The sequence below is a fragment of the Myotis davidii genome, unplaced genomic scaffold (genome assembly GCF_000327345.1).
Source record: "Myotis davidii unplaced genomic scaffold, ASM32734v1 scaffold88, whole genome shotgun sequence".
Lineage (NCBI taxonomy): Eukaryota > Metazoa > Chordata > Mammalia > Chiroptera > Vespertilionidae > Myotis > Myotis davidii.
The window spans coordinates 3,296,548-3,312,247 of NW_006300377.1; the positions used below are offsets into that span (position 1 = coordinate 3,296,548).

The window sequence follows — 15,700 nt, forward strand, 5'->3', positions numbered from 1 at the left end:
CGCCATCCACTGAGCCAAACCAGTTTCGGCTCTTCGTATGTTTTGAAGTGCTGCTCAGAAAGAGCATGTGCCATTGATCGAAACAAGTGGTCATCTGAAGGCGCAAGGTCTGGTGCATACAGCACGTAAGTTAATACTTCCCAGGCAAGATCTTTTAACGTGTCTTTAATTGGTTTTGAAGTGTGTGATGGTGCATTATCATGAAGCAAAATTACTTTGCCGTGTCTTCTGGAACATTCTGGTCATTTCATGATCAAAGCCTGGTTCAGGTTTGATTATTTGTTGTCAGTAGCGATCAGTATTAACGGTTTCACCTGCTTTTAGAAGCTCATAATACACCACACCTTCCTGATCCCACCAAACACAGAGCACTGTCTTCTTTCTGAAGCGATTTGGCTTTGCAGTCAATGTTGTTGACTGACCTGGTTCGACCCATGACTTTGTGCATTTGGGATTCTCAAAATAAATCCACTTTTTATCGCCAGTCACAATTCGACGCAAAAAGACTCCCTTTCGTGCCGTTGAAGCAACATTTTACTGACAACTTTTCGGTTTTCCATTTGTGTTTTGTTCAGTTGATGTGGCACCCATATTCCTTCCTTTAAAATCTTCCCAATGCTTGTCAACGATCAGAAGCTGTTTGCTGAGCAACGTTTAATCTTTCTGCAAGTTGTTTTTGAGTTTGGCACACATCTTCACCCAATAATGCTTGTAATTGTTGGCCTTCAAACTTTTCAGTTGACCTGAATGTTCTTTGTCTTTCACATTGAAATCATCACTTTTAACGCGTTTAAACCAGCATTCACAAGTATCTTGAGATGAAGCATGTTCACCATAAGCTTCCCGGAGTATTCAGCAGCACTTTTCTTCAAAATAAAGTAATGAATTATAACTTATCGCAAATGTTTTTTATGGCACAAAATTCGACATTTTTAAGCGTAAAAATATCTATGTTAACACCTTCAGCAAATTTGACATATGAAGTTTTGAAGCTTGATGTCAATACAACAAAACAGCATACATATCAAATCGCATATATCTCAACATATGTGTAACTCTAGTGAAAAAACTCTGCATTATTAACCGGTACACCTGGTATGTGGAGATTAAACATGCTACTGAACAACTAACTAATGAAATCAAATCAAAGAATGAGAAGTTACCACAGAAATGCAAAGGAGTATACAAGAATACTATGAAAGTCTATATGGCACCAAATTTGATAACCTAGAAGTAATGGACAAATTCTTAGAAGCATACAACCTTTCTAGACTGAAAAATGAGGAACTGTAAAACCTAAATAGACCATTATATTAAGGAAATAGAAAGAGTAATCAAAACCTCCCACAACACGCTGGTGAATTTTACCGCACTTCCTCAATCTCTTCTAGAAATACTCAAGAGGAGAAATACTTCCCAACTCATTTTTCAAGGCCAACATTACCCAGATACTAACACCAGACAATACAATACAAAAAGAAGTTACAGGCCAATATCTCCGATGAACAAGATGCAAAAATCCTAAGTAAAATACTAACAAGTCAAATCAATATATCAAAAGGATCATACATCATGATCAAATGGGGTTCATGCCAAGGATGCAAAGATGATTCATCATCCACAAATCAATGTGATATACCACATTAACAAAATAAAACTCGTATGATCATATTAACAGATGCCAAAAAAAGCATTTGAAAACATACATCCATTTATGATAAAAACACTCAATAAAATTGTATAGAAGTAAAGTACCTCAATAATAAAGGCCATATATGATAGTCTTCTTTTCCATTTTTTCTGATTTTATTACTATTTTCTTCTTTTTTCCCCTGTTGTTCATTCTTTAAATTATTGAATTGAATGATTGCTTTATTCATTCTTAATCTTTGTTCCCTGAAAATGATTTCATGAAAGGGAAACATGATTTTAAATCTAATTTTTCCCTCTCAGTTCTGCTTCAGCTGTGTTCCCAGATTCAGACATAATAATTTTATCATTCATTAGTCCATTCTAGGTGCTTTCTCATTTCCCTTTTTAATCCAAGGGTTATCCATCCTCCCTTTTACCCAAACTTTTTTTTAAATATATTTTATTGATTTTTTACAGAGAGGAAGGGAGAGAGATAGTTAGAAACATCGATCAGCTGCCTCCTGCACATCTCCTACTGGGGATGTGCCTGCAACCCAGGTACATGCCCTTGACTGGAATCGAACCCGGGACCCTTCAGTCCTCAGGCCGACGCTCTATCCACTGAGCCAAACTGGTTTCGGCCACCCAAACTTTTGTTAGTTTTCAGGCTATTTATAAAGTATAGTAATATCCATATTTATAGTTTTTCATTAATTCTATCAGTATGTAATCCCCCACCTTTTTCCTTTGTTGCATTAAATCTTTTTTATCAGATACTATGAATATTGCTTTCCCCCAGATATCTCTTAATATTTGTCTAATGTCTTTGCATCACTTTTACCCTTGTTAGATTTTTTAAATTTATCCAGTCTTTTAAATTTTTTACTCATTTATATCAATATCAACTCATGAATTCCTATTTTATTCATTAGTTTGTAATCTGATACACAAATCGTCCAATGGAAACCTCTTCTGGCTGCCTCCTATTCCTTCTGACACATCCCTACCTTTTTCTTTTTTTAGCATTTACATACTCAAAAGGTATTCCAGGATTATCTTTTTCGTTCCCCAGTCTTGGAATCAGTCATTGAGCCCTCATGCCTTAGCTCTTGGTATGCTTATTGCTACCAAGGTAAAATTGTTTCCATACCATGTCAGTGGATAGAATCAAGCAATCCATTACACACACACACACACACACACTAGTGACACGGTCAACGGATTCGTGCACATTGAAAGGAAATTAATTAGACGGTGACCAGTGGGGCAGGACTGGGTGAGATGGGCCGGGCACGCCCTGGATCCAACCTCCCATGATCCCTCCCCAGCTGGCCACACCTGGGGTGGCACCGCAGCGGAGTGAGTGGGGTCCCTCCAGCAGGTGGGGTCCTTTGGCCTGGCCTACAGGGACTGGGCCGAAACTGGCTCTCTGACATCCGCCGAGGGGTCCCAGAGTGCAAGAGGGCACTCTGCAAAGTTGCTGTCACAAAGGGTGTGGAATGCAAACACCAGTGTGCAGTAAACCAGATTCGGGGCTGACAGTGCCCCAGCAACAACATAACCCATGGCCGAAGGTGGAATCGCGCGGCCCCATGAGTGTCACCCAAGAACCACCAAGCAAGAACCACTTACTGCCAAGTCACTGCAGCTCGGCAGCTCCTGCATTGAGCATTTGCCCCTGGTGGTCAGTGCGTGTCATACCTACCAGCCAGTAAGACAGATGGTCACTTAGCCTTTTATATATATAGATACTCATATCACTATAAACAACTATATCTATCTATCTAAACCTATGAGTTCATACCAACTCTTCCAATTTCATTCAGCATCTCAGGGTTCTTCCTAGCCTTCTCCCTTTCCACGTTCATTAATCCTTTCTCAAACTGAGAAATCTGGCTCCCATTATGCTCGATATATGTACTTATTTCTCAATTGTTTAACTTATTTGCACAATGTAATCAGTCTCCTAACCATTCCAGCCACTCACTGCCTCATTTGCTCTGATGCTGCGCTGCTTCACTGTGGCACCTCTCACCAGCGGGCTTCCATGGGCTCCAGGCACACAGCAATTCCTCCATGCTTTTACTTCCTTAAACACTAATGTCTCTATGCAGAGAAGGGCAAGTAAATAAAGATGGGAAAACGAGGGTGAGAATCTGTTTTCAGTTAAATTTAAGATGTTTACATTCACTGTAATTTAGAACTTATTTCTGCTGTTATTTCACAATTTCTACTTACTGTACTCCCCTCCCCATGTCCCTACTGCTTTCCACTAAGTAGCAATGGACAATTTTCTTCTAACTGTTTAAAAGGTAACACATTCTACTTTTTTATATAGCTGAGTTGTATTCCATTGTATATATGTATCACAGCTTTAATTGTACATTGAAAGACAATTAGGTTGTTTCCATATCTTGGCTATGGTGAATAATGCTGCAGTGAATACAGGGGTACATATATCTTTACTTAACATTTGAAAGCCAGGCATAGATGATGTTATTATTATTCCACTTTGTGAGAAAAACTGAGGCACAGGAAGGTTAAATAATTTATAAGCTATACAACCAGTAAGTGAAAAGACTAGCATCCAAAACCTTGGATCTTCCCTTCTGTAACAATACCTCTTCTATTTTTTCAATGACAGTAACATATGATGATGATAGACAAGAGGAATTGGGGGTATTATTGCTTAATTATTTCCTAAAATTTCAACTCAGTAACACAGGGAACCTTTCCAACATGGAAAATTAAAGTCTGAATTCAAAAGAAAACTGGGATTTATTAGCAAAAATTCATTTTACTTTAGGCTTTTTAGAAAAGTTCTATTTTATAAAATTAGGAATGCCACAAGGGCAGTTTGATAGAAAGTTTATATGGAATTGAAAGTATACTTGTACAACATAAAGATAGCTCTAAAATCTAAGAAAAATACCATTTAGCCCCACATTCCCAAATTAAATACGAAAATATTCTTAAAAATGGACATATTCTTTATTCTAATCCCACAATTTCAAAATTGTATGAGCTGAATAGATGCAAGCTTTGTAAATCTCAAAAAAGTTTGCCTGAAATGAAATATATACAATATACCTGATATTTCTAGCTTTTAGGGTTTTGAATATAAATTAATAAATTAACTAAAAATGGGAACAAGTCTTTTGATGCAAGAAAGAAAACAACCGAAAAGACTGTAATGAAACAATATGTTTACTGGACAGAGTAAATACCAAATAATTTATTTTATGAAAACTGCTTTCTTTGTTATATACCATCTGTCGGTCATACCAATATGGTCAAACAGAAAAAAATATTTAAATTTATTTCAAGAAAATTATAAAGAAAAGGATAACTCACCCATCAAATACAAATATACTATTTTATTCTAAGGGAATAGTTCTGTAGTTTCTGCAAGGGGTTAAAAGTGGTTAAAAAAAGAACAGAAAGGATAACTTAGTTGTTTCTCTGTGTTTGATTTTTTTTTCCCCTTCTCCTGGAAAAAAATGTAATTTTACATAACTTTAATAAATTTTTAAAAGCAAATAATTGGACACATATCAACAGCTATGCTTATGAGGAATGGCCAATATTTTCTTGTATGAATTTAGGGTCTGAACAACTCTGTGATTTAATATGCAATTTAAATCCCAATATAGTCATTTACGTGGGGTATTGGCTGTTCTCAGTTAAAAAATACAGATTTCTTTTTCCTCTCTGGTGTTTTATAACAATTTCTCTACCGTGCCAAGAATATTTGTTTTTCATACAACAATAGAAAGGGAAATGTTAGTGTTTATACAAAACAGAAAATGAATATATTGGGGACTATTACACCTGAAGTTTCTGGACAGTTTATTGGCAGACTTATGAGACAATTCAATTGTTTTTTCCTCCATGTTAAACAAGGTCTGGAAGTAAGAAGTTTTCCAATCAGAGATGACAAACACAGATGGAATTAAATCATACAGAACTGGGGCGGACTTACTTCTTTACACAGTTCTCATAACAAAAATGAAATTTGTCACAGGCCGAGGGACAGAACCATCAAGTACACAATGTCAAAAGGCCTAGTTTTAAATTTTTATTGTAGTTAAATGACTTTCAATTACTTATTTAAAAAAAAACCAAGAACCTGCCACTCCCACCTAAAAAATGGGACATATTTAAACGTATGTCAAGGTTAAAATTTCTGAGAGACTTTGGACTTCTCTCATTTCTATTAGGGTCAAGTTAATCTCTGCTAAAGTTTTGTGATTAGCCAACATCATAAAAGCTTTGATTCAAAATTTTGTGGGGAAGAAACTGAGAATGGAGATGAGGAAGATGGATCGATATGTCAAACACACTATGACTTGCAACCCTCAGAAAACCACTAAAACAGCTAGAGTTTGGAATAATGCTATAAGAAGACCTGCTTATGACTATGAAAGACAGTCAGTGTCTTTGCATCCTAGCCCCATTTTCAAGTTCCTTAGGACCACAAGGTCATCTTCCAAATACTTTGTATAGGAACACACTAAGATCTTTTCTATCATAATTCCGATAGCTAAATAATACTGTGTCTTTGTGGAATCATCCACAGGTTTGCCAGTTAGGAGAGAGACTACCCTTTTTGAAATGACACAGGCCTCCAGAAATTGGTGCTAAAGACAAAATAAGAGGAATTATTTAGAAAATAGGAAGATAAAACAATGAAAGGAAAGCTGCCATTTGGGGATAAAATGAAAACAAAAGGATAACCCCCATTTCTGTGCACCACAGCTCATGCCATGAGACAGCAGCAATAAAGGCTGACACCCAGAGAAGTGGGCATTTTAGTGGGTTTTCTAGAAACATTTCAAGACGCCCGGGGTCTAATGGCTCCACGGTACTTCTCTATGTGTAACTGGACTGCACAGTTTCAACTGCTTTACCTTAATTTACCCACATCGACCCAGAGCTGAGACGGCTAGACCCAGGAAGTAAAATCACACAGTATTCTGGGAACAGCAGGGAAGGCCTTGCTTCCTGATGCGAGGGCCAACGGCAAAGCACAGAGGCTTCGATCCTTCACAGAAATGGCTTGGCAGTGAAAATCAAAATCAAGACCCCTTCACTCTCTACCTTATAATAAAAGTTCAGTATTTTTATTGGTTCTTCAAGTCTGGGTCCCACGGTCCTCATTTGATGTCACTCTTAGCTCTATTGCTCCCCTGACTTTGACATAGGGCTCCTCCAAGTAGCCTATTGCAGCCAAGGTTTCACTCCAAAGTTACCTCTCTAAGGTCTAAGGTTACTATGGTAGAGTTTTATATAACTGTTTTCCTTAAAAATATTCCACAATTTGTTATTCCCAAACAAAATAAGACTATGCACCACTCAGAGAAATTGGTTAGTCATTCTGAAGATGTCTAAGAACTATATCACTGCCAAAGAACAACATTTCTCAGTTCACATTCTTTCCTTCAATTTTCATTTGTACATCCACACTGTGGTTCACGAGTTATCTATTTTCCATTATGTTATAATCAAGTCAAGGGGACTTGGACTTATACATCGTTTTCCAAAGCTTGGATGCATTCACAGTTTGGTGCATACCAATGTGTATGAAAATTGGAACCCCACTTCTGCTTTAATCTGACAATTCAACATCAGAGTCTTCAGATTTGGCTTTGGCAAGTTCTTCGTGTACCTCCCTCACCATGAGAATACGTGTTAACATGGTGTCCAGGGTCCCAGGGTCTATCGGGAATGTGGAGTACCACATGGGGCTATTCGGGACACAGGAACGCTCGGGTTGAAGGTAAAACACATCATTCCTCTGCTTCACACTTTCAGAACTATCCACAGGAAAAAGAGAAAAAAGAAAGAAAATTGGGGATCAGAGAGCAGAGGTCATACATAACTACTCTTTAATGTAATGGCTCTCAACGTTGCTCTGCTATGACTTATATCACAGATCAGCAACATACCCACAGTTTATAAACACTTCCCCCCAGGAGCAGCCTGTAACTCCACATCTTTTCTTCCACATTCAATAAATCATATTGTTTTGGAAGTAAGTCTAATGTTAGTAGAAGTCACAGTGTAAACCCTTCACAAACTTTAGTACTTATAACATTTTTAGGAGCAACAAATTTAACTCACATGTGACACTATGCTGAGAACCACATTTCCTCAGCACCCACTATCCTGGAATGAACCCTATGAGCACTCAATACACATATCAAAGGGCAAACACAGTCGTCATATTTCTTTGAAAGAAAAGTGCGTTGGTGTGATCTTACAACTCTAAAGTCATAAAGTTTCTGTAAGAAAAAGACCACTCAAAAATTTTCAAGACCTTAAGCACAAATTGTTTTTGTATTTATAGTTTTAGCAGTTTAAAAGCTCCTCTAAATATCTTTTCTATATAAATAATAAAATCAAAGTTTAGATATCACATAAATGTTGAATAACAGTTGTAAAGATCAAACGATGGCAGGGATTCTTATTCTTGCTTTTGAAGAGGTTTTTGGGAAAAAGATTATCAAGATAATGCATTTTGTTTTCTTTGTTCAAAATCCAGGCAGATACAAGAAGGGGGAAATAATAAAATAGGAGGTAAATCCATCTTTAGACTTTGACTAATCACAGGCGAGCTACATTTCTGATATTCAAGCATCTGAAATCCAGAATATGTTAACTCCTTTTTGAAGAGTACTATTATCTAGTTCAGGGGAAGAGCACTTACCATTTTGACAGGTAAAACTCATAAAGTCTGACAGGGCATCTTAGTGGATTGTCTGTATTCTCTGCCATTTCTACACCCACTGGAACCTCATCATCTTCATTTCGTTTCCTCTTGCCAACAGTTAGTTTATCTTGAGGCAGGAAATAATAAAAAGATTATATTTTTCAAGTATCAAGACACCCAACAAGCTTTGCTTCCAGTCAAAACTGTCATTCCCTCCCCTTTCCTTTCCCTTACTCATTCAACAAATATTTACTGAGCACTTCTGGAGGTTCTAGATATAATTTTAAGTACTAGATATAATAGCATTGAACAAAACAAAGTCCCTGTCCTGTAAAAGTTATGTTCCCCTGCTCACTAAAGTAGGGGGAACATGGTGAAAAGCATAGTGCAAGAGAGTGTGTCTGACTTCTGAACCTGACTTGAAGAGATTTTAATAGGCACAAGGTACTTAAGGGTTTCAGGTGCTCTTCTCCTATGGCAGACATTAAGATAGAAGTTTTCACCTCTTTATCTAAAAATATTTATACTCTCCTGGCCGGGTGGCCCAATTGATTGAAGCATCACCCCATACACCGAAAGCTGTGGGTTCGATTCCCAGTCATGGCACATACCTAGGTTGTGGGTTCCATCCCTGGTCGAGGTGTATACTGGAAGGAGGCAACTTGATCGATGTTACTCTCTCACATTGATGTCTCTCTCCCTCTCTCTCTCTCTCTCTCTCTCTCTAATCAATAAAAACATGCCCTCAAGTGAGGATTAAAATAAATAAACAAACAAACAAAGTATTTCCACAATGGGGCATCAGTGCCCTTTGGGCATTTGTTCAAGTTTATTTGTCATAGTATTATGAGAAATGGAACCTTTGTTGGGAAAAGAAATTCTCAATAAAGTGAGCATTTGCTAAGAAAAGAGCAAATCCTTTCCCCGCTAACAGAATACTGCAGAGACCAAGGGTGAAGACAAGGCAAGTGGGTTCTTTGTTTTACACCTTCCCATTCAATCATCAAGAGAATAACAGGTGGACCTGAAACCCTGAGGAAAAAGGCTTTCTTTTTCTTTTCTTATAGTTGCTCTTACCAGCACACAACTTCCCCCAGCTTCCTGCATTAATTATCATTTAAACAACAATTCGCCCCAGTTTTTTTACTTAGAGGCTATCTAAATAAGGAAGACTTTGTTAGCTATTCATTCATAAAAGCTGAACTTATTACAAATCTTATTAGGCACCTAAGATCAGAAAATAGGAAAATTTTACCTGTCTCTCCTCCCCAATTAATATCAATTAAGAACACAAAGTGTGCCATATATGAACAAATAGAAGGAAATAGGACAGACACATGGTGAATAAGCAAATAAATCTTAGTATTTTCTAAAGTAAAGGAGAAAAAAGTTAACATAAAGATGAACATCAGAATTATTAAGATTTTACTTTCAGTAACTTTAAATTCTCACATTCAAAATATGTATTTCACTCCTATCCCAAGAAAGTAACAACTGGATTTTTGGAATTTTAGAACTTACAACTTTGGTCAAAAATTTAATTTCCAGTTTCATAATAATGATGTTGATTTTTTAATCTTTAAGACAAACTATTATTTAATAGGCTACTACTGGAATGAAAAACCATAACTCTTCTAAAATTGTCATCGCTGCTATTATTCTACTGTGTATAAAAGCAGTAGACTCTAGGCCAGCTTTCAAGTTTCTTTAAAATTTGACATCTTATTGTCAACTAAAAAGAGGTGCTTTGGTCAATAAAAAGATTTAGAAACAGGAGATTTAAAAGTTAAACAGATTCCTTTAACTAACAATTGACCCATCTGTTGCCCCTAAATCACCTATATACTTAAATTCCCTGGGATGTTTTAAAATAAGGATTATTTGGGCTCTACCAATGATATCAGAATTTCTAACTTAAAGCCAATGAAAGTAAGCGATTCCTCTCATTCTGAGAAAAAGCCTTGAACCTAACCGTGACATAAAGCATTTAAATGTTAAACAAAAGCTACACAATTACCCCTCTGCAATGAGTTTCTATTTGAATACTGAGACTTCAATAGAAATCTTCCAAACTCCACCACACACCTGGTTCTGACTCTGGCTTCTGTAAAGGTGGAAAGAATCTCAGATATGTCATCTTGGTACTGTACTTCAAAATTCTGGTCCGTCTCATCACATGGGCAAAGGAAAGCTTCAAGTGCTCAGTAACATTCTTTAGTTGAAAGTATTTGGTATTGAAGAAAAGAAGGGTGTTCAAGAGGACAATTGGTGAATAAGCGCCCAGCTGTTTGCACTCCCACAAATGTTCTTCTTCAATGCGAGAGAACATGTAACCTGGACCGAAGAAGGGGGTTGGGGGGAGAGAAATAGCATTGAGCTCCTGATAAATAAGACTAGTTTCTCAAATTCTCAGACAAGACATGGGGGTGGGGGAGGGGGACTGACTGTTCCTCTCCTTCCCCGCCTTCCTTATACAGAAAAACAGGGAAGGCACTACAAGGAAAAAGTCAGATGATTGCACACTGAGCATCCTCCTGAAACAGCTTTAATCTACTGCTACTGTAGACAAGGGGCTGGCAAACGTTTTCTGTAAAGAACCAGGCAGTAAATATTTTAAGCGTTTTGGGCCATATAGGCTCTGAACAACTTTGTTGTTGTAGAAGATAAGGAGCTGCGGACAAAACATATAGATATGGCTATAATATACCATAAAGTTTATTTATAGACACAAATTTGAGTTTCATATAATTTTCACATGCCTCACAATATTATTATTCCTTGGAATCCCCCTGCCCCCAAACCATTTAAAATGTAAAAACCATTTCTAGCTGATGGACCACATCTAGAAACAGGCAGCAGGCCAGATCTGGCCCATGGGCCACTGATTGCAGACTCCTGTTCCAGTTCAATACGCTTCCTGTTAACTCGTTTAATTTTATTTAGGTAAGATTATAAGAAGGCAGATAGTGCCCCCACTTCTTCCCACCCCCTCTTATTTTACTCTTGATTTTAGCCAAAAGGCCAAGAAGTGATCCTCCTCTTAAATTTATATTGAGTGATAAAGTTATGATGACTTATTTGAGATTTTTCTTGAAAAGCAGAGGTCTTGCAGAATAACTAAAATAAGTATACCTTTAAAGGCACTTTCCCCAGGATACCCTTTAAGTGCAGGCCTTCCCCCATGTTCTCTACCCAACCTCTCTGTTGCTGATTCTGCATTCTATTTTAGAAGACTGACTATCCACAAACATGAATTATTACTTCCATGTATCTATGTCCCTAAGCCTTCTCTTTGAATGCTAAATGCATCAAACCACGATGCTGCTCTTCAAAAGCGCTCTGTAACCCAACAGAAAGGGAGACAAATTCCAGAGCATCACATTCAACTCTCCATTCCCAGCCGAGGAGCCTAAGACCAGGCGTGAATTAAGGGTTTGTCCAATGACCTATGGTCAAAGACAATTTGAAGATGAAGATTTAAGTCTCAATAACCAGTTCAGGGTACTTTATAAACAATTAAAGAAGGTCCACTGCTAACAGGTAGAGTCTGGAAGTAGAATATGTGGCAGTTACTACTACAGCATGCAACAATACCAGCATTACCAGAACAAAAACAGTTTCTACAACTGTAAATGGAACCTCCAGTAATTTTTTTAAATTTTTCAACAGTATGTATACATACACTATACACGCACTGTTTGGAAGCTATAGTTTTACTAAAATTCTATATAATAAAAGGCTAATATGCAAATCGACCAAACAAAGAAACGACTGGTGGCTATGACGTGCACTGACCACTAGGGGGAAGATGCACAGTGCAGGAGCTGCCCCCTGGTGGTCAAAGCACTTCCAAAGGGGGAGCACTGCTCAGCCAGAAACAGAGCTCATGGCTGGTGAGCGCAGCGGCAGTGGTGGGAGCCTCTCCGATCTCTGCGGCAGCGCTAAGAATGTCCAACTGACGGCTTAGGCCTACTGACTGAGCAGGCCTAAGCCGGCAGTCTGACATCCCCCGAGGGCACCCAGACTGCGAGAGGGTGCAGGCCAGGCTGAGGGACCGCCGTCCCCCCGCCCCCCAGTTCACGAATTTCGTACAATGGGCCTCTAGTAATCAATAATAAAACCAAGACTTTCTCCTCAGGAGTCCAAATACATTACAAATCAGGACAGAAATAGAAAATGAACAATTTATGAAAAGATAATCTTACAACTTAAGCAATTTAAGGAAGTGTACCATGAAAAAAATCAAAATAAAAAATAACCATCCTACCATTAGGAAGTATTGTAGGTTCCCATATTTTCAAGAGTTTGGTAAGTTCAATCATAAATCTGGAATAGGGCTCTGTAAAAATGTTATCTATTCTACCATTTTCAAACAGGTACTACAAGAGAAAAAAGTGAAAACACATGTTGATACAAAGACAAGACTTTTTTAAAGATTATTTTAAGTAAAACTTATGTTATTAACCAATGTCACCCCAATAAAATTTTTTAATATTAACAATTTTTTAAAAAATTATTTTAAAGAACACAGGTTACTCTTTAGCTTTACCCTTACAAAATTATTAACCATTTTAAGGATATATGTTAAAATACCAGGATTCAAGCTAAAGGTCCTTTCACATGGACTGACATCTCGAACACTGTGCTCGCAAGGTAAAGTTTTCTATTTGCTTTGTAAAACCTGGAGTATACGGAAAAATTCTAATAAATAAGTACCTTTACTCAGTTAATGAAACTGATGTATTAAAAATTGGTCCTAATTTGTATTTCCCAAATCATTTTTCTAACTCACAGTAGGATCTGCAGGTGTGCTCTCAGAAGTTTTTGTTTGTCAGCCTAGCTATAGCCTAGATTAGTGGTCAGCAAACTCATTAATCAACAGAGCCAAATATCAACAGTACGATGATTGAAATTTCTTTTTGAGAGCCAAATTTTTTAAACTTAAACTATATAGGTAGGTACATTGTTATTAACTTAATTAGGGTACTCCTAAGGCTTAGGAAGAGCTACACTCATGGGGCCAAAGAGCCGCATGTGGCTCGCGAGCCGCAGTTTGCTGACCACGGGCCTAAATCACTTCCTGAAATAATACAGTTAGCTAGTGTCAGGTGACCTGAGGATGCCCAAATTCAAAAACTATTTGGAGCCTTCTAATCATAGTTCTTAACTCTTTGCCCCACAACAATAGCCTTCAAAAAGTTCAAGTCTAAATGTAGATAAAACTGCTAATTATAACCATCAAGAACCATATCACAGAATGGGAAACAAGCAACAGCTTGGGTAAAGTATTGTTAAAAAAATATTTTGAGGGTGCAGATCAGATCAGATAAAATCACTCAGGGAAATAAATTTGCATTCACAGAGTAACAAAAGGTAGCTTTTAATTATATGCTAAAAAAAATTTTGTGTTTTTAAGATTTGGTATTTTAAATTTATTTTGAAAAGATGCTTGATATTATTAGTCATTAGGGAAATGCAAATCAAAACCTTAATAAGATACCACCTCATATCTACCAGATGGGTATTTAGAAAACAAACAAAAATTAGGTGTTGGCAAGGAAGCAGAGATATTGGAGCGCTTATACATTGCTGTTGGGAACATACAATGGTACAGCCATTGTGGAAAATGGTTTGGTAGTTTCTGAACAAGCTAATCATAGAGATACCATATGATCCTGCAACACCACTCCTAGGCATATACGCCAAAGATTTGAAATAGATGTTCAAACAAAAACTTGTACATAAATATTCATAGCAACACTCACTATTCTTAATAGCCAAAAGGTGGAAACAACTCAAAGGTCCATCAACAGATGAATGGATAAGCAAAATGTGGTATATCCAACGATGGAATAATATTTGGCCATAAAAAGGAATGAAATACTGATTCATGCTACAACACTGATAAACCTTGGAAACACTATATTGAGTGAAAGAAGCCAGGCACACTTTTACTTTTATTACGTACTCAGAATAGGCAAATCCATGTAGAAAACAGATTTATGGTTATCAGAGACAGGATGGAAGAGGAAATGAGCAGTAATTGCTTAATGGGTAGAGGGTTTCCATATAGGGTGACAAAGTTATAGAACTAGATAGTGGTGATGGCTTCACATCATGAATGTATGTACTTAATGCCATTGAATTATACATTTTTATGCTTTGTGTATTTTCCCATAATATAAATATCGTACTACACAGTTTGGCAAGTTACTTTTACTCCTTAAAATGTATGCCTGTAAGAGTTTTCCAAGTCAATATCTCTAGAAGCAACTCATTCCTTTTTTTGTTGTATAATATTAAATAGTATAGACATACTGATTTAAACATTCTTTTGATGAACATCTAGGGGATTTCCATTTTTTTCTGTTATAAACAATGTTATAATGGAAATACTAGCCTCTCTTTGGGGAGAGATAATGATCAATGGGTTTGCTAGATTGAAGAATCTATGACTTTAAGACTTAATAACCACTGTTAACTTGCCCTCTGAAAAGGCCTCCACCACTGCACATATCTTCAATAATACTTGAATTATCAAGTTTCTCAATCTTTCACATTTTTTATCCATTTGTGAGAAGAAAAAATTTCCCTGATTACAGTTAAGCACCTTTTTACATTAGAGATGCAGTCCAACATGGTGTTCATAATAAGACCCTGAAGCTGAACTACCTGGGTTCACATCTGGCCCCACCATTTACTACTTCTGAGGCCTTAGGCAAGTGCCTGAAGTAACAGTTCTTAAACTTCATAGGGCCACACTAATACTTAAGTGAATTAATATATGAAATGGTCTTATATTAATACATAGCATGCATAGTACATGATTGTTAGGTGTTCATGGTACATTCTATTAGCAATCTGTTGTTTTTCTTCTATTACTTGCCTATTTGTTTCTTTTGCAATTATCACCTTCCCAGCTAATGTCAACAGTGGTGGTCCAGGTTAACATTATAGTTTTTTTATGTGTTTTCAAAATTCTTCACAATTAGCATGATTATTTTCATAATCCAAATAAAGAAGAGAAAGCACATTTGAGATGTCAACATAGGTACCCTTTTAGAATTTCTTACTGTTAAGGAAAGCTTATTTCTTGTCAAAATAAATAAAAGTTACATAATATTTACTTCCTACATTAATCTGACAATCTGCTAACTTATGGCCTCTTTTTAATAGTATTATTATATGAAGTCATTTATTAACATCAACAAGAGTTGATAAACATACTAGAAAAAGTTTCATAGCTTTAGTATTTGTCTCATAAATTAGAGTATTTCATATACAGCAGAAGTATAGCTGAAGTGTAAAGAACTCAAATGTTTTTGACTGAAATAATGACAATGATCACATTTGTTC

The 15,700-nt window shown here is 36.8% G+C and overlaps 1 protein-coding gene across 8 annotated transcripts in view; it reads right to left on the reverse strand.

The window, feature by feature from the left end:
- Positions 1-1,804: 1,804 nt before the first annotated feature.
- Positions 1,805-15,700, reverse strand: part of ZMYM4 (zinc finger, MYM-type 4) — a 118,721-nt gene continuing 104,825 nt past the window's right edge. For 6 of the 8 annotated variants that reach the window (XM_015572841.1, XM_015572842.1, XM_015572844.1 and 3 more), the window contains 4 exons: positions 12,612-12,723; positions 10,430-10,678; positions 8,342-8,471; positions 4,822-7,448 (listed from right to left, as the gene is read on the reverse strand). In XM_015572841.1, the coding sequence (XP_015428327.1) occupies positions 7,241-7,448; positions 8,342-8,471; positions 10,430-10,678; positions 12,612-12,723 (699 nt within the window). In that variant the 3' untranslated portion in view covers positions 4,822-7,240. Of the gene's footprint in view, positions 1,897-3,399; positions 3,739-4,821; positions 7,449-8,341; positions 8,472-10,429; positions 10,679-12,611; positions 12,724-15,700 lie in introns of those variants that run through there. The other 2 variants (XR_001516145.1, XM_015572843.1) reach the window with 2 other exon arrangements.